Source organism: Lissotriton vulgaris, chromosome 5 (assembly GCF_964263255.1).
Source record: "Lissotriton vulgaris chromosome 5, aLisVul1.2, whole genome shotgun sequence".
Lineage (NCBI taxonomy): Eukaryota > Metazoa > Chordata > Amphibia > Caudata > Salamandridae > Lissotriton > Lissotriton vulgaris.
The window spans coordinates 1,820,090,777-1,820,117,259 of NC_141693.1; the positions used below are offsets into that span (position 1 = coordinate 1,820,090,777).

Below are 26,483 nucleotides of genomic sequence, written 5' to 3' on the forward strand. Positions count from 1 at the left end.
TATTTCCTCGTCCTCTGCCTTTTGTGCTATTGCCACGGTATCCACCCCCATTGCTTTTGTTATAGGTGGTCTGTGTGCCTCCTTTGTTGTACTGGGCTTGCTGTGATGCTTGACCTCTAGAGGCTCCCCTGTTACCGGAGCGACGAAAGGAACCTCCCAAGAACTGTTGTGACTGAACAGCCCCCATGGATTTGGCAGTCAGTGTCTTTCTTAATTTTTTCTAGGGTCGTGTCTACATCAGGATTAAATAGAAAGTCAGGGTTAACCGGCTGATTGAGTAAAGTTGTTTGGATCTCTGGCTTGAAACCAGAGATGCGTAGCCAGGCATGCCTTCTGAGCATCACACTTGTGTTGATGGCCCTAGCTGCTGTGTCTGCTGCATCTAGCGCACATTTAATGGATGCATTTGAAATCAGCTTCCCCTCCTGTATTAGCATTTCTGCTCCCTCCTTATAAGCATCAGGCAGGTGTTGTAGTGGCTGCTCTAACGTGTCGTAATGAGCCCTATCATATCTGGCTAATAGGGCCTGTGTATTTGAGATTCTCCAAATATTTGCCGCTTGAGCCGCTACTCGTTTGCCAAAAGCTTCCAAGATTTTGGATTCTTTGTCCGGAGGAGCATCACCACTTGTTTGATAGTTCGCTCTTACGAGCATTAGCCACTACTAAGGAGTCCAATGGGAGCTGGCCCTTGATATATGTAGGGTCTACAGGCGCAGGCCGGTATTTCTGTTCAATTCTTGGGTTCACAACCCTTGCCCTTGTGGTCTCTTTGAAAATGTCACCAGCGTGTTTAAGGACACCTTTTAGCATAGGCAATGTCTTTACTGATCTTTTCGAAGTTGAGAAAGTGTCAAACAAAAAAAGTCTCCCTCTACTGGGTCAGCGTGCATTTCTTACATCATGATTATTGGCTGCCCTTTCAATCAATGCGTTAAACGCAGCCATATCTTCAGTAGGCGAGGTTTTAGACTGTATAGGAGTGAGTGTCAGACGTGGTGTGTGGCTTACCAGGGTCAACCGGGTCAGTCGAGGGTTGAGACTCCTCTTGATCTGTGTAACTAGGATAATTAAATTCATCCTCATTGTATCCTTCCCCACATCTTCAGTGGTACGTGTGGGAGAATAGGTGTATTCCTGTCCATAGGACTGTACAGGCTCAAAAAGAACAGGTGAGGTGGCAGAGTCCCCCTTCTTTTTGAGTGGGATCTTGTACGACTCCATAGGATTTTCTGGAATGATCTTTCTTTTATAAATAGTGAGTCTGCCAGAATCCGAGTCAATGAATAGTTTCGACTGATTATCATAGGAGGGGGCTTGGAACACAATGTCCTCTTCTATGGGCCGATTGAGACTACCAACACCCTTTTGGCTGTGTCGGTGCTTTGTTGTGGCTCGATCGCCTTAGGTCGTGCGGTCGGGGGCAGTCTGTACTTTATTGGTGGTGGAAGCGTTGGGGACGGGCTGACCTTAGAGGGTGGTGCCTTCTTCGATCCGACCGACTGTCTTATCACTAGTTTGTTTGTGGCCTTGCGTCAACTCGAGCTATTGGTGAGCAGCAGGCACGCTCTTCTGCTTCGGCTTGACATGCTCTTTCGGCCGATTTTGGTCTGCGACTCGAAGGCCTTGACCACCAGTGGCTTGGAGGCTGGAAGCTTCGTATCGAGAGTCTTCTGAGCCTTGAGACCCTTGTGTTTCCATTTTTTTTACATAGACTGCGTCAGTGCGACATGCTTGACCTTAGTTATGGGCTTTGGCACCCCGCTCTTCGGGTCGATACCCCCTTGTGACCCCGAAGGGTTGATGACACTGATTGGATCCGATGAATCCGAAGTCGATCCGAGGACTGTCTTGAGCAGTTTCGGTTTCGATTTAGCATCTGTCAGTTTCGATTTCACAGCTGATTGTGGTTGATCGACCGATGGCTCCTTAGAAATATTCTTAGCTGGGCCTTGACGCGGGGCTATAGAATGTGGTTGAAGATCTTGCCTAAGGCCTTCCGGCGATGCCTCGATCTGAGCCTTTGAAAGTACAGCGTCATTATCGGCCCCTGTGACTGCGGTTGGGCCTTGCTCATCGCTCGAATAGTCATAGACAACTCCCATTGCCTGTGCGTCATCTACCTTGACGTCATCATGGACGTGGTCTTCCTCTTCGTCCTCATCGTAGTTAGAGTTCTGCTCCGACGCAGAATCCGACTGTTCAGGATCCTCTTCATAGACGCCCTCGTAGTCTTCAGCCTCGAAGATGTTCTCCGGGCCGGGCGCCGTTGTCTGCACCGACTGTCTCGCGGCACGTCGAAGCCGAAGTGTTTTCTTCGACCTGAACCGAGAACAGGCCATGCAGCTGGCCTCGTCGTGGTCCGGGGATAGGCATTTGTTGCACACCGGGTGCACATCTATGTGAGGGTATTTTGAGTTGCAAACGGGGCATCGTTTGAACGGTCTCCGTTCCATCGTCGATGGGGCCTTTGGTGTCGAAAAAGGCAAGCAGCCTACGAAGTCCAGCTCAAAGAACTGGAACAAGTACGTGGCACCGAACCAAAAGACAATACAGACGCCCCGAAGGCCTTGTGAAAAAGTGTTTTTTATCGATTCCGAACTCGAGTTAAGAAAGTACATCCGAACCCAATGGCAGAAAAAAAACAATCCGAGGATGGAGAAGATGCCAATGCGCACTGTAGTCCAGGGGAGGAGCCACCTATCTCGTGATACTTCGAAGACTCTTCCAGGACAACAATGTGCAATCATCCGGACCCAACACTAGGCGGCGATGTATGCACATATATGAATTCAGCAGCCCACATGCCTCGAACAGTACGTTCGTTACTTTTGTAATCAAACACTGGACTCCTAAGTTCAGCACTGGGATCTCTACCCAAGACAGGCAAGTAATTGCGTTTTTCATAGTTGGTACGATTTTTAAGGAATATTTCTAGTTTGCAAAAGTCAACACTGAAGAAATTTCAGAGAAAAACAGTCAATGGATTCCTATGGAAGGAATTTAAAGTTACTGGTAAGTACGGTTAGGATTACTTTTGCGGTTCAGTACTGGGCTCAAAGGTACAGTACTGGCTTCTTTCCTGATCCCAGGTGAGTATTTCGGAATTAGTTATACAACTAATTTTAGATTAATATTTGAAAGTTTCAAAACTCCCCAGGGGTGTCTTTTGGCGCCTGGAAATCTTACCCTCAGCTGGTCGCGGTTATAGGGGTCCCTGGTTCTGAGGCTGCAGGCGGTGTCTGGGTCGTCAAAGAGAGTCTTTGGGCACTGGACTTCGGGTCCCAGTCGCTGGGGGGACGTCCTAGTGGTCTTGGGTTACTCAGGCACAGGCCGGACTTGGCGGGTGCAGAGTGGGCAGTATTCGCGGTTCCTGGCTGGCACAAGGGGTATTGCTGTTATAGCAGATCCACTGCTCGTCGAAGTCCCAGTCTTGTGGAAGGTTCAAGGAAGGCAGGTCCTCCTGGGTTGTCAAGGTTGCTGTCCGCTGGAGACGCCGGAGTTTCGCAGAAGCAGGTTCAAGGATCAACAGGCCTATAGGGTTCTGGGGCCAAGTCAGGGGACATTGTCCATTTGTTAGCAGCAGGTCTTGTTTCTTGGTCCTCTTGTTGCAATCAGGATTTGAGGAAGGAAGGTTCAGGGTGCCCCTAAATACTAAATTTAGGGGCGTTACAGGTAGGGCAAGGGCAGGGACCAATGGGTCCCTGTCCTGGGGTAGGTACACCCCCAAGCCTGCTCCTCTCCTGTGGGAGGGGGGGGGACAGGAGCCTAGCTGTGATAGGGCAGGGCTCCTCATCTTCAAGATGGCCGGAAGCCGGGGTCGTGCTTCACCTCGCCTCTCCCACCTGAGGGGTGGAGTTGTCACAGGCTGGCACCCCCCCCACCCTGACGTAGGGTTTCCCACCAGTCTTCCTGCCAGAGTGGGGTTCAGAACTTGTGGCAGCTAGTTGCTGAGTACAGCAAATGGTCTGGGAGAAGCTAACAAAGGCGGAATGCCTTTGAAGCTTCCCCGGCCCATCCTGGGGGAGGAGGATTGGCACCTCGCCCCAGGACGTTGATTGTCAGGCCCAGGAGAGCAAATGGCTCTCTACCCACGGGTCCAGCAACATGTCTGCTGTGTGGCAGCCTAGGTAGCCTATCGAACAAAATGTGGATTGTAGGTTAGGTTTCAGGGGGCATCTCTAAGATGCCCTCTGGAGTGCATTTTACATTAAATCCTAAACTGGCATCAGTGCGGGTTTAATGTGCTGGGAAGTTGGATATCAAACTTGTCAGTCTTCAGTGTAGCCATTACTTAAAACTTAAACTTAAAATATTCCCATAAAATCAACCGAATTCTGAAGTACTCACCTGTGATCAGGAGAGAAGCCAGTACAGCATCTTGCACCCCAGTACTGAACCGCAAAAGTAATCCTAGTCTGGCTTACTAGTAACTTGAATTTTCTCCATAGGAATCCATTGTTTGCTTTTCTGTGAAATTTCTTCTAAGTGTCTTCTTTTGAAAACTTGAAATATTCTTTAAAAATCATACCAAATACTGAAACGTAATTACTTACCTGTTTGAAGTTGAGACCCCATTGCTGGACCTAGGAGACCAGTACTGGATTACAAAAGTAACAAGATCGTTCTTTAACTGCAACCTGAATTTTCTCCCATTGGATAATATTGCCAGATTTTCATTGAAAAGTTTCTAAATGTGAACTTTTAAAATCGCTTCATATTCCTTAAAAATCACTGCAATAACTAAAACGTTTTTACTGAACTGTTTTCAATTTAAATTCCAGGACTGAATTTAGGATCCAGCCCTGGAACTACCAGAGTAATCTACAAAGTAATCCGCTGTCTTTATATAGAAAAACCCATTAAGCTCAATGCAAAATAGTGTTTAGAATTGAGTCTACTGCAACCCTTGTACCTATTGTGTTTACAAAATGTATTGCCTTTCTGCAAAGTACTCTTCTGAGACCTCCTATTGAGAACATATTTTGATACCTGTTGGTTCTAAAAAAATAAAACTATATCTTTGAGATAAAAACATTTGGCCTGAAGTTCAGTCTGAGTGTATGAAACCTTTTGCTGACAGTGTACAACAAATGCTTTACACTGTCCTCTTGTACTGCCTTACTGCTCGACCAAGCTACCACTTTAGAGAGTAAGCTTTAACCTCTGGGGTTTGTGGACTCTATACACACTATACCTTATCTTGGCCCAGTATATATATAGCGCCACTTTCTCAGAAAGTCAACCAGAAAGTATAGTTTCTCGCCGGTCTATAGTTTTGCAGCTTGAAGATTTTCTGTATTCACATGGTGTGCATTATTCCGCCATCTAGTGGTTGAGTCCGGAATCTTTGTTGCCCTACTATTTTTGTGTTTGTTGGTGGTGGGCGCCACTGTACCTCAGTTTGGTGCACCTTGCCACACTGTGCTTCCTATGGAAGAGCTCACCCTTGTTTGCCATCTTCAGATTGTTTTGTTTTCTTCTCTCTTATTTTCTTGGCAGAGGAGGGTGGGTTTGGATGTGTATCCAGAAATTCATGCTGCAAAACTATCGACAGGTAAGAAACTACGTTTTTCAGCGCACATGTTTTTTGAATTCACATGGTGTGTATTGACTTTGTAGCAGTATTTAATACAATGGTGGTTGAGTTTAAGATTAGCATATATACATGCTGCAAGACCCTTCGTACTACTGGTGCTTCTGCCCCCACTTTTAGCTGACTTGCTGTTGTGCTTAGAGTGTGCCCTGGGCTCCTGCTAACCAGGTGCCCAGGGCCTGTGTCCCTTCCCTAAAACTGTGTTTAAACTAAAACCCAATTGGCATCTCTTGCCACATGTTAGCCCTTGGTAAATTGTACCCTAGGTACCCAGGGCATTATGACCAGAGAAGACCCCTAACGGCTGCAGCACTTATTGTGCCACCCTTAGGGGCCCTGCACCCTGACACGCAGTTTGTGTGTCAGGGTAATATAGAGCACTCTGCCTTAGGGCTGATTGTTAGGCCTACTTTAAAGTCGACATATATATTAAAAAGGGAGTTTGGGGTTTTGCCATTACCTTAAATTGCAAAGTCAAATTATCAGTTTAAGACTGCCCTTCCTGTCTGCAGAGGCAGACTGGGAGACATAATTTACCCTGTCCCACACAGGATGGCACAACAAGTGCTGTTGTCCATGGGGGGCATTAAGTTACAAATCCTGAGTACCTCTGGGACCATATACTAGGGACTGGCAAGTTAGGCTATGCCTATCGGGTACACAATTAAATATGAACCATTTTAAGGGTCAGAACCCAAGCACCGGGTTCGCTTTAACAGTGCTCGGGCATTTGAGCCATTACACCAGGTACATAGTTGCCAAATATGTCAAATACTGGGGGCAAACCAGCAAAAAGCCTGTTTCCTTACAGAGCAGAACAGGAGGTCAAGGAAATATCTTCATTGAGATTTATGTAATCTTAATTCTTGTTCCCTTTCTTTACCAAAAAGCACACAACCATCACCCGTTAAACCTATATTACCCATATTACCTATTCAACTATACAGGGCAGAAAAGAATGACAAGTAGGTGGCAAGCCTTTCCTGTGGGTAAATATGAATAAATATAAGCAATGCATTGTTGCAAATGTACTGGGGACTACCACTGGTAGGCATAATGCAGTCAGTCATGAGCCTTAATGATCACTCATAGGATCCAACAAAATAACTGGATATTTCTGTGGGCCAGCCTGCCTTGGCAAATCTTCAGCCTCTAATTTAATTCAAAGTCAGTTAGAATATCTAATACAAAAAGTTAGGAATAAGAAATTGTACCTTAAACTGTGCTTCTGGCGGTCCAGTAATTATTACCATTCGTACTTTAGACTCTGGAGTCTCTGGTGGAGCAATCTGTAAAAAAAAAAAATGAATATTTGGATATACAAGAGGTTTTACATGGTTCACTGCCTAACTAACTCTGGAATAGAAGGCAAAATGTATAACTATTTACAACTCAGAAATAAACTGAGGCAATTATATAAATGATAATCACCAAGAGAGGATATTACTTTCTTCCTGCACAGATGTGGTGTACTGGATACATTTACAGCCAGATACTAAATTCTTTATCCGTACCTCTTGGATTAGCTCAATTTTAGCCATACTAATAAGGGAAGAAAGAATCAACATTGTGCTCCCTATTAAGCCTCAATAAGTCTTTTGGGAATAGATAGAAATGTTGGTATGGGTTATACAATCAAGAAATGTGATAGCGCATACAGGGACACTGCATACATGTTTTATTTTAACTTGGGTTTAGCAATTCCCATTTATACATTTTCCCCCATTTCATGCCACCTTCACCACTCGCCCCCTCAAAAAAAGCAAAAGCATAGCCTCATATGGGCAACATACTTTAGTTCTAAAATGTCACCATGAGAGGGGGTGACGTTTAGAGTACTCCTTGGCTTTGTGGCATTAAATGTCATGAAAACCCCCCCGTTATCCATGAAAAAACAGTAAGGAAAATGCTACTTACCAGTAGGCATCTTTTCTTGGCATGTAGAGCTGTAGATCTGCATACTTTTGCATTGATCACCATCTGGTGTTGGGCTTGGATGTTTGCACTTTGTTATTGTAGAAGTCTTAGTAGTCACAAGAAAGGAGACTCCTTTGGTTAGTAGTGTGCATGAGCATCAACTCCATTTCTAAATAGTTTGCCATAAAGAGTGATGGAGTTAATTAGAACTAGAAAAGATGTCCATGTATAATGTATCCAAGTTAGATAGTACTGCAACACGTGTCCGGTGAGGCGGGTGGGGTATGCAGATCTACAGCTCTACATGCCAAGAAGAGATGCATACTGGTAAGTAGCATTTTCCGTTCGAGGGATAGAAGCTGTAGATCGCGTACTTTTGCATAAACTACATGGTAGTTACCCCTTTGGGGGTGGCTACCTGTATGTGTTGCAGTAGTTTGAAAGTGTTTTTAGTACAGCTGGGCCCACACTAGCTTGTTGTTTTGCCTGCACATCTACACAGTATTTTGTGAAAGTGTGCGGTGTAGACCATGTTGCGGCTTTGCAAATGTTATCCATGGGAATGTTTCCTAAGAATGCCATGGATGCCCATATTTTGCGTGTGGATTGTGCTCTAGGGGGAATGGATAATGTATGCTTTGCTTTTTGGTAGCATATTGGAATGCATTTAATGATCCACCTGGCAATTTCATCTTTTAATATAGGATTGCCCTTATGTGGTGGGGAGAAAGCTATGTAAAGTTGTTTCGTTTTCCTGAAGCTTTTTGTCCTTTCAATGTAGTAAAGAATCGCTCTTTTGACGTCAAGCATATGAGGAGTCCGTTCAGCTACTGAGTCTGGTTAAGGGAAAAATACTGGGAGCTCAGACTGGTTAAGGTGGAAAGCTGAAACTATTTTAGGTAAGAATTTAGAGTTTGTCCTAAGAACCACTTTGTTGTGATGTATTTGCAAAAATGGTTCTTGTATGGTTAATGCCTGGAGTTCACTTACTCTGGAAGATGTGATGGCCATAAGGAGCGCCACTTTACATAAATGTGAGTTGCAATTCCTCACATGGAAAGGTTCAAATGAGCCTAGTAAGGACAATGTTTAGATTCCATACTGGAGAGGGTGGAATTCTGAGAGGAATTATCCTTTTAAGGCCTTCCATGAATGCTTTGACCTAAACAATGACAAGTGTGGTCTGTTTTGTAAGTAAGATGCTAAAGCAGCAAGATGTAGTAATATGGATTTGTATGACAGATTACATTTTGGTAGATGCAGGAGAGAAGATAATGTTTTTAGTTGAAGCTACTGGATTGATTGTGTTATTGCAGTAAATAACATTTTCCATTTAGCTGCATAGCATGCCCTAGGGGTAGGACGTCTAGCTTCTTTAATGACATTCATAAAATCTGGTGGGAGATTGGGGTAACCAAACTCAAAGACTTCAGGAGCCAGATCGCTAAGTTTAGTTGAGCTACTTTAGTTGAGCTAGTTCTGTAGGTCTCATCTCTCTATGGTTCTGTGTGAGAAGATTTGGGGAAAGGTGCAGCTTTTGGAGCGGAACTACTGAGAGTTCTAGCAGTGTTGTGAACCATGGTTGTCGGGCCCATATTGGAGCAACTAGGATCATTATGAGAGTGTTTGAGTTTACTCACTAGTAACTGAATGAGCAGGAGAGGTAGAAAAACTTATGCAAATCTGCCTGACCAGTTCATCCATATTGTATTGCCTTTGGACAATGGGTGTGGATACCTGGAGGCGAAGTTTGGGCATTTTGTGTTAAAATGTGTGGCAAACAGATCTATGTTTGGGTGGCCCCACTTTTGAAAAAAACTGAAGAACTTGCGGATGAAGTTCCCATTCGTGAATCTGCTGTGGATGACTGAGCAGATTCGCAATTTGTTCGTGTATCCCAGGTAGATGCTCAGATGAGAGGTAAATCTTTTGAGGCATGGTCCATCTTGAAATGCTCTGTGCTAGCCGTGAAATCTGCAGAGAGGGTGTACCCCCCCTGTATTTGTATATAGTACATTGCTGTCACGTCTGTCCGGACTAGGACAATTTGTCCTAGGAGAGGTTTCTGAAAAGACTCAAGGGCGAGAAATATGGCCGGTAACTCCAGGTGATTGATGTGGAGGAGTTTTTGTTGAGGGATCCACATACCTTTAATGGTGTGGTTCAAGAGAGGAGCTCCCCAGAAGGTGAGCAATGCGTCTGCTGTTAGTACTATTTAACCACTCCCATGCTCGTGACAGAACCGTTCCGTCACGAGCCTCGGGTGGGCTGTGCTGGTGACGGAATGGTTGTCAAGGCCCGCTTGCCGCGCCTGCGCGGCACTAATTCCGTGCCTGCGCTGGACGTTCTGAAGAGCGGGCAGGGCCGTGACGGAACCGTTCCGTCACAAGCACAGCTCACCCGCGGGCCGTGACGGAGCGGTTCCGTCAGGAGCACGGAACGCCGCGCGGCCCCACCTCCCCCTTAGCGCTGCGGCGGAATAGCCGCCGCAGCGAAGGGGTTAAGGAACCCGGTCCAAGAACGGCCGCCCTTTAGAAAGATTGTGTGCTCCACCATTGTAGAGGGCAATATGTGCGGCTGTCTAACACCAGATCTGTAAGATGACTGAGCTTGGTTCCACTGTTGTGCTAGACACTTGTAAGGGACGCATCGAGTCTTGCATAAGGGACAATTAAGATGCAAGAGGCCATCATCCCTATTAACTGCATGAACACTCAAACTGGTAGTGAGTGTTGTAGTTGAAATTTTGTTATGAGGGCTTACATCTTGGCTATCCTTGCCTGAATGGGGTATGCTAGGGCTCTGGAAGTATCTACTGTTGCACCTAGATGGTGTGGGACGGTTGGAGATGTGACTTGGTGAGGTATATTGTGAATCCCAAGTTATGCAGCAGCTGGATTGTGTTGTGTTTGTTGTACACAATTGCTGGGTGACTTGGCTTTTATGAGCCAGTTGTCTAGGTAAGTAAACATGAATGTTTTGTCTTCTTAAGTGGGCTGCTACCACTGCGAGACATTTTGTGAAGACTTTGGATGCTGTGGTGACCCCGAATGGAAGGACTTTAGATTGGTCATGTTGTCCGTCTACCATGAACCGTAGGTATTGCCTGTGAGCAGGGTGAAGAGGAATGTGGAAGTAGGCATCCTTGAGATCTAGAGTGGAAAGGAAATCACCTTGTTGGAGAAGTGGGAAGACCTGTTGTAGCGTGACCATGTGGACGCGGTCAGATTGTATGTACAGGTTTAACGGTCTGAGGCCTAATATTGGCCTGAGAGCCATGCTTTGTGGGAATGAGGAAATAAAGGGAGTAAACCCCTGCACCTTGCTGGTGTAGGGGAACCGGTTTGATTGCATGTTTTTGCAAGAGAGAGAACCTCCTGCTTGAGAAGCGTTAGGTGGTCTGTGGACTTTGGACGTTGTTTGGTAGGTATGTTGAGGGGGGAAGTAGACTTAAGTTCCAGGCAGTAACCATAGTGGATAATTTGTCTAACCCACTTGTCTGTGGTGATGGAATTCCAGACATGTAGGAACTGTGATAGTCTTCCTCCGACCGGAGTGGAGTGGTCTGGGTAGTGGAGGGAAGTCACTGTTTTGTGGTAGGGGAGTATTAGAACCACGTCCTCCGCCCCTGTTATTGTCCCTGTAAGTCCCTCTAAAACAGACTTCTTCAACCTGTGGGGCGCGCCCCCCTGGGGGGGGGGGCGCGCTGTCATCCCAGGGGGGGCGCGCACTTCACTTGAAACCTCACCTTTTTTTTCGAATATACCACGTCGACTTGAAAGTATGTATGTTTACTTCCTGTATTTCTTCCCCCTTTCAAATGGGGATTTTAGATTGGCTAACTCCTGCACCGCAGCCAATCAGCACTTAGTAACGCCATCACTGATCAAGGTACACAAATGAAGAGACAGCATTTTAGAAGGCAGGAAGTGCCGCGAGACCAGGAGCATAAATCTCATGAATTCTTTAACTTTTTGGGTAGTGTGGCGTTTCTTCACTCCTCCGTTTGCTGACTTTTACTTCCTTAGGTTGCTGTATTCTTTGGATGCAAACAATTTTTCGAAGTTTTTTAAGTCAGGGCAGAGTTGGATGGGGGAGGAGGCTGGGGTGGGGTTGGGGAAAGAGGGAACTGAAGACACAGGATGTTACTTTTAACTATTGCGCTGGGACACGACGTGCTCATACTTTTGAAATGTAAAGAAACCTCCCTGGGGGGTTCAGCAAGGCCTGTCAGCAGCAGAGGCTTGCTTCCTCTCTGGGAGGCTTGCAAATGTCTTTTCTGTATCCCGTTTTTTCTAGGTATTGTGAGCAGAAACTGCAATATTTGTCTGTTTCTGTACACATGTTATTTTTTTCTCGATGGAGTAGGATGCATCAAGTAAAATTGATGTGAGGGGAGGGAAGCGTGGAGCGAATGTCTGCCCACGTTAGTAAGGTTACCAGGAAACTCTAGTGCTCCTGTCTTCAGCAGTTTTTTTTTAAATCAAATCTATTTAGGAAAGGCCTGTGGCACTCCAGACCTCCTCCCTTCCTCGCTCACACACGTCTGCCATGGACTTTTCTTTTACAAATTAGCAATGTGTTATCTTCAGTTGGAACAACTAATCCGAACCCAGTCTGCACTACAGCTCCCAAAATACATCATGCAGTTAATTAAAGTGAGCTGAGCAGCGCTGGTCACACCGAGTCACCTGGCAGGAAATATTGAAATGCTTCTTGTTAAAGCCTAACTATAGTAATTTGATTTATCCAGCCTCAGTGTATTGTGCAGTGCCCTGGCTACCCGAGTGTGTTTGTGCTAATTAGCAAATGCCTTCTTGGCAGCGCACGATCAGGCAACTGCCTACAGTCCGTGGGTGCCAGGTGTAAAGTGTGTCACATTACAGCACATTCAGTTACTCACTGCTAAGGGGACACAGAACCGACCTCCATTGCCACAGTGCAGGAACAGAGTGTACATCATGATCTACTGTTATACTGACTTGCTATGCTATGAAAATATGCTTTTGCTGGCACAGTCCTATTGCTCAAATGGGTGCAATTCCAGATATTTAGGTTTCCCTCATCTTCATTGCTTGAGTTTGCTCGTGAGAAAGTGTCACTCATAGTCATTGAAATGTCACTCACAATTACACTGAAATTATAAAAATGTCACACATAGCAATCTGAAACCTTTGCACACCTATTGAGAGCAAGCTAATTTAAAGAAAATTGCAATGGGACATGACGTGCCCATACTTCTGTAGTGTAAAGAAACATGTTTGGGGGTTTCGGCAAGGCCCGTAGAAACTGAGCAAAGGAGAAAGAAACTCTGTGTGCCCAAATATAGACAACAAAAACCAGGAGCACGGCGCCTTCTCCTGTTCAAAGATTTTCATTTTAACATTATTGCAAAAACTCATATCCAAATGGGAATCACCAATTCACTCTTGGACAGCCACTTATTACCAAACAAAAGACCACCACAAGAGAGCAAAGACATTTTATTTTTAGGAAGTAAAGCAAGAGAGCCTCATCCTCCCGGAATCTGTACGCACAGTACAATTGCTATCAAAACTCTCTTGCATTTTAGCTCTTCCTATTTATGTGAGATTGGGTTCTCGGCGCTTGCAGTATTAAAGACTAAGTACAGTTCAAGACTGGATGTGGAACACAAGCCGAGGATGGCTGTCGCGAAAATCCATCCACAGATTGACCGTCTCTGTGGCAAAAAACAGGCACACCCGTCACATTAATGTTGATGGTGTTATAATCAATCTGTGTCGTGTAAAACAAAGCATCCTAGTAAAAACAATTTCCGCACATTTTATCTTGGAAAATTGTGTTTTGAGCTGTGTAATACGCCTTTGTCATTTAACCACACTCACTAAACACTCTTATTGTGTTGAATATTATTTGCGGATATGGCCGGGATATGCGGGTGGCGGTCGAATATGTAGTGTACCACATTCCCGAAATTTCTGTCAGGTGGTGGGGGGGCCCGACATTTAAAAAAATTCAGCTGGGGGGGCTTAACCTATAAATGTTTGAAGACCTCTGCTCTAAAATATTCTCTGCTAGAGGAAGCTTGAGTGGAGGTTTTGTATGCTGAAGGTGTTTTCTGTGCCAGTTGTCTTGGAGGTGCCCCTATAAGAGGAGCGACAAAAGGAACCTCTACTAGTTGATGCTTGTAGAGCCCCCATGGATTTGGTGGTTTGTGTCCTTTCATCTTTTCTAAAGATGTGTCCACAGTAGGTCTAAACAAGTGTTTCTGATCTAAGGGTCGATTGAGGATAGTAGACTGTACCTCTTGTTTGAAACCAGATATGCGTAGCCACACATGTCTGTGCAGTAACTTACTTTTATTAATTGTGCAAGATGCTGTATCTGCTGCATCCAGGGTACATTTAATTGAGGTGTTTGTAATTAATTTCCCCTCTTGTATAAGATAGTTTGCCTTGGTCTTATATTTGTCTGGGAGATGCTGCATGAGCTTTTCAAGCTCATCGTAGTGAGCCCAGTCATACCTTGTTAGTAAGGCTTGTGAGTTGGTGATATGCCAGAAGTTTGCTGCCTGGGAAGCTACTCTTACCCGACGCATCTAGTAGTTTAGACTCTGTCTGGCGGAGGTGCATCACATGTGGTTTGGGAATTTGCCTATTTACAGGCATTCGCCACTACCAATGAGTCCAGAGGAAGTTGACTTAATGTAAACTGAATCACTTGGAGCTGGTTTGTATTCTTTCTCAATTCTAGGATTGAGCACCCTAGCTCTGACTCTTTAAAACCCCCAGGAGCATGTTTAATCATCCCTTTGAGCATAGGGAGAGTGTTTTTGAGGATGTGAGAATGCAGAATAAAAAAATCCTCTTCCAGGGGGTCTGAATGGAGTTAAAACCCCATTATATTGTGCAGCTCTATTTATCAGTTGCGCTATCCCTACTTTGTCATCCGGAGGGGATGGTCTGGAGGGGTATAAATCTGGCTCAGGTACATCTGGGACATTATAATCTTCCCAAAAGTCATGAGGTGGAATACTTTGGGCGTCATCATCAGTATCTGTATCATGATGTGGTGGGTCTATGTATTCATCGCCACCCCCTAAATCCTCATCGTCATCTTGTGTTGTAAGTGATAGAGGAGGTATTGGAGAGTGTGCTGGACAAAATATAATGGCTGGAAGCTGTGGAGGTGGTGAAAAGGCCTCATAGATGAGGTGGCAGAGTCTTTTTCTTTGGGGGCATCTCAGGTGTTTCTAAGGTGTCCAATTTACATTTTTTAGGTGGTATAGGGGTGACTTGCCCAGTAATGGGGTCAATATGTAGTATCTTTTGCTTAGGATCCGGTGGATCTGGGTGGAAAAGTTCCTTGGATGCAGTGTCTTTTTTCAGTGCCGAGGGTTTAGGTTCAGAGTGGTGTTTTGGCCATCTTCCTTAGCTTTAAGAGGAGTTTGTGTCCTTTTGCATAGGTGAAGTTTTTGACTCAGAAGATTTCGGATCCGAAGTTTGATGGAGTTTGCTTCGGTGCTGAAGTTTCTGGTATTTTGGGGCCGAAGGGTCTGGAGTAGACGGTACCATTTGGCTTATGTTTTAGTGCCGAAGAGAGTTTTTCAGCACTGATGTGGTTGGCTCGATCCCGAGCTGCCTGAAGGCATAGTGGGCTTCAGAGCCGGGCCTGGAGGCGGGGCTTCTGAAGCAATATCACAGTGTCGACCCAGATCCCGAAGGTGAAGGTGTAACCGAAGCCTTGTGTTTTTTCGGGGCCGGTGTGTCTACGTCCATACTCAGTTTTTTAACCTGGAGTAATCAACTGGTCTTCGGAGTCTGATTCGTCGGCTTCGGAGATGGTAGCTTGTTCATCTCCGGTTAGTCAGGCCTGCCTCGAAGAGGTCTTCCGGCGCCAAGACTGCTGATCTGGACATTCCATGACGTTGAGCCCGGCTATCACATATAGTCTTCTTGGACCTGAAAGAATCGCAGGCTTGGCAGCGTAAACTCGTGTTCTGGAGAGAGACAAAGGTGGCAGACCTCGTGGAGATCTGTGTGTGGTAATTTAGCACTACACTTGCATTTTTTAAACAGAGTCCTTTCCATTTGCTGGTTGATGGCGCTGATCGGCCGAACGGCCCACATCGACGACCGGACTTGCAAATCTCTTTGGGAAGTATATGTGCGTTGAGAGATCGCGATCGAAACACCGCCGAGCAGTGAGCGCTTTGCGCGTGGAAGGGAAATCGAAACTACACCGATCTGGAGCACAGCAAATTACATCTGAACCCGATGGCAGTAAAACACTAACTGAGATGGTCAATGCCAATGCGCACTACTAACCAAACGAGTCACTTCTCTCGTGACTACAAAGACTTGAACAAAAATAAAGTGCAAACACCTGAGCCCAACACCAGATGGCGATCTATGCAAAAGTGTGCAATCTACAGCTCATATGCCTCGAACACATTTAAGAGCAACAAAGAGTCCATTCACCCAACTCCCAAAAACTACTTACTTTCCACCTCGGAGTGCTCCAGCCTCCAAAAATGATTACCCCTCTTCACCATCTAACAAGATTTTTTTCCTGTCCGCTTCCCCTTCTAACAATCATTTTTAGAACCAAACTCCCGAGTTTTACAGTGACAAATGTCTCAGGAGTGAAAAATACACATTGGTACTTTACAAAAGTCATCTTTCAAGACAAAAAGCAGAGCTCACCTTTATAGAAGCACTTGCAAATCTGGATAGCTGCTTGATATGTTGACCTTTCTTTCCAATGATTGCACCCACTGCCTGTGCTGGTATAAAAAGATGCACCGTTTCTTGTTCTGGGGACTGATAAAGAACAGCATGTTAGAAACAAAACAAAAAATTACATTCAAGCTCAGAGCATAATATAATGGCTGGCTATGGCACCACTTTGTGGTTGTAAGCTTTCAACATTAAGGAAAATGCTACTTACCAGTATTCATCTGTTCTTGGCATGTAGAGCTGCAGAGTCGTACACTTAGATCGCCACCTGGTGTTGGGCTCAGATGATTGTAGGTTGTTTACTTGGAAGTCTTTGTAGTCACGAGATAGGCGATTCCTTCCTTGGACAATACTGTGCATGGTCATCGACTCCATCCTCTGATTGTTTTTCGCCATGATGGGAAATGATGGAGTTAGTAGAAGTAAAGATAAAGGATGTCCATGCGTGTGCATCTAAGTAAGATGAGAACTGGAACGGATACAAGTCCCAGGGAGGTGGGAGGGCGTGTACGACTCTGCAGCTCTACATGCCAAGAACAGATGCATACTGGTAAGTAGCATTTTCCGTTCGAGGCATAGGAGCTGCAGAGTGTACACTTAGCATCGATTGTGCAGCAGTGTCTCCCCTAGTATCAGTTGCAGTATTTTGAAACCGTGTTCTAAGGACAGCTTGGCCCACTGCAGCTTGCTGCTTGGCCTGCAGATCAACACAATAGTGTTTAGTGAAGGTGTGTAGTGTAGACCATGTTGCTGCCTTGCATTTGTCCTCTAGTGGTATATTTCCTAAGAAAGCCATAGAGGCTCCTAGTTTGCGAGTGGAGTGCGCTCCAGGAGGAACTATCAGTGTACGTTTAGCTTTTCTAACATCTAAGGTGTGTAAAGCCCTTTCTGCAACAGTCTGGGTTTTGGAAAAACACAGGTAGCTCTACAGATTTATTATGGTGAAAAGGAGTGATCACCTTTGGCAGAAATTTTGGATTAGGCCTAAGAACCACTTTATTAGGATGTATTTGAAAAAATGGTTCTTGTATTGTGAATGCTTGTATTTCACTAACTCTTCTGAGAGAGGTGATGGCAAAAAGGAAAGCAGTTTTCCATGTTAGGAATTGCAATTCACACTTGTGTAAAGTCTCAAAAGGGGGTACCATGAGTCTTGTAAGGACAATGTTCAGGTTGTAACCTAGGTGGGATTATTCGTTTTAATCCTTCCATAAATGCTATGATTGCAGGAACTCTGGAGAGAGATAGATGTTGCCTATTTTGTAAATAGACTGCAATTGCTGCCAGATGCAGGCGTATGGAAGAATAAGCCAAATTGGACCTTTGTAGATGTAAAAGGTAACGAATGATATTTTGGATGGAAGCATCCAGTGGATCAATGTGATTATTGTTACAATATATTGCAAATCTTTTCCACTTAGCACCATAACACGCTCTGGTAGTGGGTTTCCTAGCTTCTTTAATTATGTTCATACAGTCTGGTGGCAGGTTTAAGTAACCAAACTCTAAGACTTCAGGAGCCAGATCGCCAAATTCAGTTGGCTTGGTTCCAGGTGTCTTATTTCTCCATGGTTCTGTGTTAACAGGGAGGGTGTGAGCTGTAACTTTTGATGTGGAACCAGTGAGAGATCTAGTAGTGTGGTGAACCACGGTTGACGTGCCCATGAGGGAGCTACTAGTATTAGTTTCATAGACTGTGGTCTGAGTTTGCGCACTACTAGTGTAATAAGTGGGAGAGGCGGAAAAGCGTACGCAAATCTGCCTGACATGTTCATCCATATCTCACTCCCTTCCGACCGTGGGTGTGGAAACCTGGCGGCCAAGGTTGGGCATTTTGAATTTTCGTGGGTGGCAAACAGATCTGTGGATGCCCCCACATTTGGAAGAACGGTTGAAGAACTTGTGGATTTATTTCCCATTTGTGAATCTGTTGTGACTGTCGACTCAACAGATCTGCTATCTGATTGTGAATTCCTGGAAGGTGTTCTACTGCCAGGTATATGTTTTGAGGAAAGGCCCATCTCCAAATGTTGTGCGCGAGCTGGGACAGTTGTAGAGTGTGTGTTCCCCTGTTTTTGTATATAGTACATGGCTGTCATTGTCCGTCCGGATTAAGACAGCTTTGTTTTGTAATTTTAATTGAAACGTCTTGAGTGCTAGGAAAATTGCTAGCAGTCTAGATGGTGGATATAGAACATTTTTTGTTGGTTGTCCCATTGTCCTTGTGTGGTATAGTGTAAGAGATGGGCTCCCTATCCTGTGAGGGATGCGTCCGTTGTGAGCACGATCTGTGGAACAGGCTCTAGGAACGGCCGTCCTCTTGTCAAGTTTTTGGTGTTCCACCAATGCAGAGAGCAATATGTACGGCTGTCTACCAACACCAGGTCTGTGAGCTGACCTTGAGCCTGATTCCACAGTTGTGCTAGACATTCTTGTAATGGGCGCATTTGCAATCTTGCATGTGGAACTATGAAGATGAAGATGCCATCATGCCTATTAGTCTCATGAACACTCTGGCTTGAAGAGACTGCTGGTGTTGAAAAATGGAGACTAAGGCCTGAATGCTCTGTATCCTGGCTTGACTGGGATAAACTAGAGCTGTAGAGGTGTCTATGGTAGCCCCTAGATACTGATGCACGTGCGAAGGCTCTAGGTGCGACTTTGTGTAGTTGATCGTAAACCCTAAGTCGTGCAACAGTTGAATTGTCTGCTTAGTGTGTTGTACACATTGGTGGAATGATTTGGCTTTTATGAGCCAATCGTCTAGGTAAGGGAATACCTGTATCTGTTGTCTTCTGAGATGTGCCGCTACTACTGCTAAGCACTTTGCAAACACTCGTGGCGCTGTTGGGACCCTGAATGGAAGGACTTTGAACTAATAGTGCTGTCCTTGCTTAACAAACCTTAAATACTTCCTGTGAGCAGGATGTATAGGGATGTGAAAGTAGGCGTCCTTTAGGTCTAGTGTTGAAAGAAAATCGCCTTGCTGTAGTACTTGATGCAGAGGCATCATGTGAAAATGATCTGATTGTATGTAATGGTTGAGGGTCCTGAGGTCGAGAATTAGACGTAGTGTCTCGTCCTTCTTGGGGATTAGAAAGTACAGGGAGTAAGGAATATGCTACTTAACAGTATGCATCTGTTCTTGGCATTTAGGGCTGCTGACATTCATATCTGTGCATAGATCGCCGCTTAAAGTTGGGTCCGGATGATTGCACCTTGTTGTCCTGAAAGAGGCTTCGAAGTATCACGAGATAGGTGACTCCTCCCCTGGACTACAGTGCGCATGGGCATCCTCTCCATCCTCAGATTGTTTTTCGCCATTGTGGCAGAGATGGAGATAGTAAAGTGAGAGATGGCCATGCAAAAGATAATGCTGCAGCTGCGACAGGCACCAGGTAGGAGGGCGGGCAATATGAATGTCAGCAGCCCTACATGCCAAGAACAGATGCATACTGGTAAGTAGCATATTCCGTTCGAGGCATGTGGGCTGCTGAATTCATATCTGTGCATAGACTGTATAAAAGTATCTCCTCTAGCGGTGGTCACCTGTACCAGCTGAAAAAGTTTTAAGGACAGCCTGGCCTACAGCAGCTTGCTGCTTTGCTTGTACGTCTACACAATAGTGTTTTGTGAGTGTGTATGGTAGTCCATGTGGCTGCCCTACATATGTCTTCAAGAGGAATATTCCTTAGGAAAGCCATGGATGCCCCCATCTTTCTTGTAGTGTGTGCTCTTGGGGGGACGGTTAAAGTGTGTTTGGATTTTTAATATTATATTTGAATGCATTAAACTATCCATCTGGCTGTTCCTGACTTTGATATTGGAATTCCCTTATGTTGTGGTGAAAAAGAAACAAATAGTTGCTTTGTCTTTCTAAATTATTTCGTTCTGTCCACATAATAAAGAAGAGCTCTCTTTACATCCAGTGTGTGGGGCTCTTTCAGCTACTGACTGGATTTTGAAAGAACACTGGCAGTTCTATTGATTGATTAATATGGAAATTTGATATGACTTTTGGCATACATTTAGGGTTTGTTCTAAGAACTACCCTGTTAGCATGTACTTGCATGAAAGGTTCTTGAATTGTTAGTGCTTGTAATTTGCTAACTCCCCTGGGTGAGGTAATAGCAATCAAGAAAGCCACCTTCCACGTTAAGAATTGCAGTTCACATGTGTAGAGGTACGAAAGGAGGTCCCATAAGTCTGGTAAGTACTACATTTAAATTCCAGACTGGGAAGGAGGGTGTGTTTGAGGGATCACCCTTTTAAGACCCTCCATAAAAGCCTTGATTGCTGGTACTCTAAATAGTGAAAGGTGTTGCCTGTTTTGAAGGTATGCTGCTATAGCAGCTAGGTCTAGCCTTATTGAAGAGTATGCTAGGTTGGATCTTTGAAGATGCAGCAGGTAACAATGTTTTGTATGGAAACATCTAGGGTTGATTTGGTTATTGTTGCAGTAAATAACAAATCTTCAATTTAGCTGCATACCATACTCTAGTAGTTGGCAGTCTTGCCTCTTTGATAATGTTCATGCAATCCGGAGGCAAGTTAAGGTATTCGAACTTTAAGACTTCAGGAGCCAGATCGCTAGGTTCATCTGATTGGGATCTGGGTGCCTGATTTCTCCATGGTTCGGAGTTAGAAGATGGGGTGCGAGCCATGGTTGTCCCCCCCATGTGGAAGCAACTAGGATTAGCGTGAGTGATTGTTGCCGCAATTTGCGTGCCACCAGCGGAATCAGCGGTGCTGGGGGAAAAGCGTACGCAAATCTGCCTGACCAGTTCATCCATATCGCATATGGATGTGGGAACCTGGCGGCAAAGTACTGGCATTTCGAGTTCTCTTTTGTGGCTAACAGGTCTATTTCTGGGTGACCCCACTGTTTGAAGAATGGCTGGAGAACGTGGGGGTGAAACTCCCATTCGTGTAGTTGTTGGCTGTGCCTGCTGAGGAGGTCTGCAATCTGATGGTCTTTTCCTGGAAGGTGTACTGATAGGAGAAAGATGTATTTTGGAATTGCCCACTTCCATATGCTCTGTGCCAAGTAGGACAGCTGTGGAGTGTGTTCCTCCCCGTTTCTGGATATAGTACATTGCGGTCATGTTGTCCGTCCGGATCAACACAGTCTTGCTGTACAAGTATTTCTGGAATGCTTCCAGGGCTAGGAATATCGCAAACAACTCTAGTTGGTTGATGTGCAGTTTCTTTTGCTTCGTTGTCCAGGGACCTTGTACTGTGTAGTGAAGGAGGTGGGCTCCCCAGCCTGTCAGTGATGCGTCCGCTGTTAGTACTAGTTGTGGAACCGGCTCTTGGAACAGTCGCCCCTTGGAAAGATTTTGTGGGTTCCACCACTGCAGAGAGTTGTGAGCGCGACTGTCCTCCAACACTAGGTCTTTTAGTTGTCCTTGAGCCTGGTTCCATTGCCGTGCTAGGCATTCCTGCAATGGACGCATTTGAAGCCTGGCATGGGGGACAATGAATATGCAGGAGGCCATTATGCCTATGAGCTGCATGAAGACTCGAGCTGGCAGAGAGTGTTGTGGCTGAAATTTGCGAATGAGCATCTGCATGCTGGATATCCTCGCTGAATTTGGGTATGCCTTTGCCACTGAGGTATCTATTGTGGCTCCCAGATATTTGTGGGGGACGGTTGCAGATGCGATTTTGGGTAGTTTATCGAGAAGCCTAGGCTGTGTAGCAGCTGGAGTGTTTGGGATGTATTTTCTGCACATTGTTGGTTCGATTTTGCTTGTATTAGCCAATCGTCCAGATATGGGAACACATGAATGTGTTGTCCCCTGAGATGTGCCGCTACTGTTGCTAAGCATTTTGTAAACACTCTTGGAGCTGTGGTTACCCCGAAGGGCAAGACCTTGAATTGGTAGTGTTGACCTTCTATTGTGAAACTGAGATATTTTCTGTGAGCTGAATGGATGGGTGGGTATGTGAAAATACGCATCCTTGAGGTCCAATGTTGCTAGGAAGTCTCCTTGCTGTAGTAGTGGGAGCACTTGCTGTAGCGTGATCATAGGGAAGTGCTCTGACAGTATGTATTGATTTAGGGGTCTGAGGTCTAATGTTGGTCTGAGGGAACCGTCCTTCTTGGGAATAAGGAAGTATAGGGAATATACTCCTGTCCCTTGATGTTGAAAAGGGACTGGCTCTATGGGCCCCTTTTCCAACATGCATCTCACCTCTGTTGTAGCAGGGTGATGTGTTCTTTGGACATAGGACGGTGACTGGGTGGTATGTTGGGGGGGGGGGGGGGGTTAGAAGTGAGTTCCAGGTAATAACCATACTGGATAATTTGTCTCACCCACCTGTCCGTGGTAATTGCGTTCCAGACAGGTAGGACTTGTTGGAGTCTGCCTCCGACCTGTTTTAGGTGGTCCGGAAGTAGCATGATGAAGTCACTGTTTTGTGGCAGTGGAGGCTCTGGTGTCATTGCCTCCACGTCCTCTTCCCTTATTATGGTTTCCCCGATCACCTCCTCTGTAGGGAGTTTTTTGTAAAGGAACTTTGTGTGTTGCCTTTGTATGATGACGTTTGGGAAGTATTGCCTCGTGTAGCTGCCCTGTATGAGGAGTGACGAAAGGAACTTCTGTGTTGCTGAAACTGCAATGCTCCTATTGACTTAGCGGTTTCTGTGTCCTTCATTTTATCTAAAATGGTGTCAACAGCAGGGCCTAAAAGGGTTGACTGTCTGATTAAGGATGGTGGACTGCACCTCGTTCTTAAAGCCTGAAATACGCAGCCATGCATGTCGCCTTAGTAAGACACTAGTGTTTATAGACCTGGCTGCGGTGTCTGCCGCATCAAACGCACACTTGATGGAGGCGTTTGTAATGAACTTTCCCTCCTGTATAAGGTCATCAGCTTGGGCTTTAAAAGGCTCAGGTAGGTGTTGCATTAAGCTTTCAAGCTGGTCATAGTGTGCCCTGTCGTAACAAGCTAACAGAGCTTGTGTATTGGCAATCCTCCATGAATTTTATACCAGTGCAGCTACCCTTTTACCTGAGGCTTCTAGTATCTTTGATTCCTTATCGGGGGAGGGGCTTCCCCATTGTCTGTGAGTTAGTCCTTTTTTGGGCATTAGCCACTACTAGCGAGTCTAATGGTAATTGCCCGCTGATGCAAGTAGGGTCTGTAGGGGCTGCTCTATACTTTCTCAATCCTGGGATTGATATCCCGTGCCCTGGCGTGTTTTAACACTCCCTTTAGCATAGGAAGTGTTCTGACACTGTTCTCTGAAGTAGGGAAGGTGTCAAATAAAAAGTCTTCCCCTACAGGGTCATTATGCATATCTACATTGTGGTACTGTGCTGCCCTGTCTATCAATAGGTTGAAGACAATGGTGTCATCAGTTGGTGACGCTTAGTTGGATAAGAGGAGACATCAGGGATGGGATGGGTGTTATAAGGGTCAGTTGGCTCCTCCCATGGTTCGTTTTGAGGCTCAGGTTCCTGTGGATAATCACAATCAGGCTGAGGATCCTCCCCTGTGTTCCCCTCATTATCCTCAAAGTGAGAAGGAGGAAAAGGAGTAGTAGGCATAATAGGATAGAATGGAATGAAGGGTCTAGTTGGAGAAGACCCAAAGTCCTTTTTTAGTGGAATAGGGGAATGAGAGTCAGTGTCCAGTGGCTTCTTTTGCCTGTGCAGGATTGTTACTTTACCAGTCTCTCGATTAATATATATTTTTGCCTGGTCGTCTTCTGGATCGGGATGGAAGAGTTCTTCCTCCACTGTTCTTGGTTATGACTTTTTTGGGTTGACAACACCTTCCGCTTCGACGACTTTTGGTGCCTTAGTGCTTTTTTTCAGCTTGCGCCCTTTTTTCGGGTCGGCGAGTGTTTTCGGGTCGACCGGGTCTTTCGATTCGACACGTTTCTTGCGCTCGATAGGCTTTTTTGGCTTTCTGTTTTTTCCGAGTCGATTGTCTTTTTAGGATCGACTGGTGTTTTTGGAGCACTGGTCTTCGGGTCGATAGCTTCCTCCGGCCGGATTACAGGCTTCGATACGGCACCCTTCCCGTCGGCGACCTTCTTAGGTTCGGCGACTTTTGGCACAGCTGGCCTTTTTGGGACGTCCTTTTGTGTGTCAGCGCCCTTCGCGTCCCTTTTGGGCTCGACGGCCTTTTTTGGGTCGGTGCCCTTCGGCTCGACGGTTTTCAAGGGGTCCACGCCTTTAGGCTGCACGGCCTTCGTGCGACTGTGTTCTTTGGAGCGACACCTTTGGGCTGTATGTTTTTCTTGGGGTAGACTGCCTTCGGGTCGACGACCTTTTTAGGCTCTGGAACCTTCTTTGGGATTGCGGTACTTGGCCAAGGGATCTCAGAAGGTTTCGGAGCCGAGCCAGATGGCGGGGCTGGCGAATGTTTCTTTGGATCTTGGCTAAGGCCTTTTGGCGATGCCTCGACCGGAGCCTTTGGTAACGGCAGTGGTTCCCAAACTTTTTTGACCCGTTGCTCCCTTGACCTAATTAGCAGTTGGCCGTGGCTCCCCACCATTTTTTACCAGTGGGCTGGGGGGGATGCAAGCACGACCTCAGGAGTACTTACCGTCAGCTACCTAAAGTAATTGGGATGCAATGAAGGTATTACAATCATTCATTTTTGAACAGCACTGGCGAGATTAAATGATTTGCCTAGATTAAAATCTATGCCGGCATTTGCGGAAAGTGTTTACTAATTGTCCCTCTTCTGCAAAAGTACGATTTGTGCTTTTAAACTTTTACTCACTCCCTGGAGCCCGCCTTTTCACAGTCAAATTATTAATCAAGCACCATGCTGATCTTCAGCACAACCTCCGTTTTACTCCCGTATCACCAGCATTATTTTTCCAGTAAAATTTACAGTAAAAATAATGCTGGTGATTAGAGTGTAAAACAGACTACACAGCCTTTCTATTTGGTACCCTGACTTTCAGTAGTACATCTCGCGGTGATAATATATTCCTGTGTCTTCGTAACACAACAAAAAAAGCGCTTACAAAGAGTTGAGTGCTGTAAAAAAGAAACTGAACTTTCTAAAGCGACCTGTAATCTAAAATGCAAGAGACACTGGCGGGTCCCGAGATGATTGTCTCCAGAGATAACCTGACACTTTGTTCTCAGCAGCGAGTGCCATCGGTGGGCCTTCCTACCTCAGGGCAACTGCATTTCATTTAAAAAAATGTTTAACCACTGCCTTGTTCGACAGTCATTCGATGCAAACTCTATCACCGTCTATCAGGCAGACCTGTTCTCTGTATTTCTGGTGCGTAGCTATGGTGGTCCGAGCCCACCCTCGTTACAGGAGACTTTAATCAGGAGGCGGCGGGGAGCCATTCCAAGGCTCACCCAGGCGTCCAATGAGACGCGCCAGTACTCTCAGGCCAAACTATGTACTCAGGGGGTGCAGGGGACACGTAATTTGCACTACAGCTGACACGAAGTGCACTTTCCCACATTGTGAGTGCGGCGCCCCTTGCACCTCATAGCGGCGCACAGGGGTGCCACGGTGCACAGTTTGGGAACCACGGGGTAATCGGTGTCGGGGGCAGTGTACTCACGATTTGCCTCGGTGGGATCTCGTCATCGGAGTCAGTAGTCCTCGACAGGGACGATCTCTAGGTCCGAATCTGGAGCTTCTTGAAGTTCTTGTCATCCTCGAAGATGTTGTCCGGTTCCGGTGCCTGTCGCTGCATCTCTTGCCTAGCGGCCCGTCGATTCCGTATGGTTTTCTGTGACCGAAACTGCGCGCAGGCTGGGCAGGTTTCTTCCTTATGGTCTGGAGAAAGGCACTTGTTGCATACTTGATGCTTGTCAGTATGCGGGAACTTGGAGTGGCATTACAGGCATCTTTTAAACGGGCTCCTTTCCATCGACAGCAGGCCCACGTGGCGTCGAAAGGGCCCAACGGCCTGCGTAGACGACAGATTAGAGATGGAAAGCTTTATAGAGTCAAGACGTACTGAGCGAGAACAATACTGTTGAATTCGAAGGTCTTTTGGATTTTATAAAAGTTTTGTTTCGATTCCGAAGTTGGTGTAGGAATAACATCCGAAAACAATGGCCGAAAAATACAATCTGAGGATGGAGAGGATGCCCATGCGCACTGTAGTCCAGGGGAGGAGTCACCTATCTCGTGATACTTCGAAGACTCTTCCAGGACAACAAGGTGCAATCATCCGGACCCAACACTAGGCGGCGATCTATGCACAGATATGAATTCAGCAGCCCACATGCCTCGAACACTCCTGTTCCCTG

At 45.8% G+C, this 26,483-nt stretch overlaps 1 protein-coding gene across 1 annotated transcript in view; it reads right to left on the minus strand.

Moving 5' to 3' along the window:
• IGF2BP1 (insulin like growth factor 2 mRNA binding protein 1) overlaps positions 1-26,483 on the minus strand; it is a 402,021-nt gene that overhangs the window by 51,495 nt on the left and 324,043 nt on the right. The window contains exons 11-12 of the mRNA XM_086924241.1: positions 16,201-16,317; positions 6,811-6,885 (exon numbers count right to left, since the gene is read on the minus strand). Coding sequence (XP_086780367.1) covers positions 6,811-6,885; positions 16,201-16,317 — 192 coding nt within the window. The remainder of the gene's footprint in view (positions 1-6,810; positions 6,886-16,200; positions 16,318-26,483) is intronic.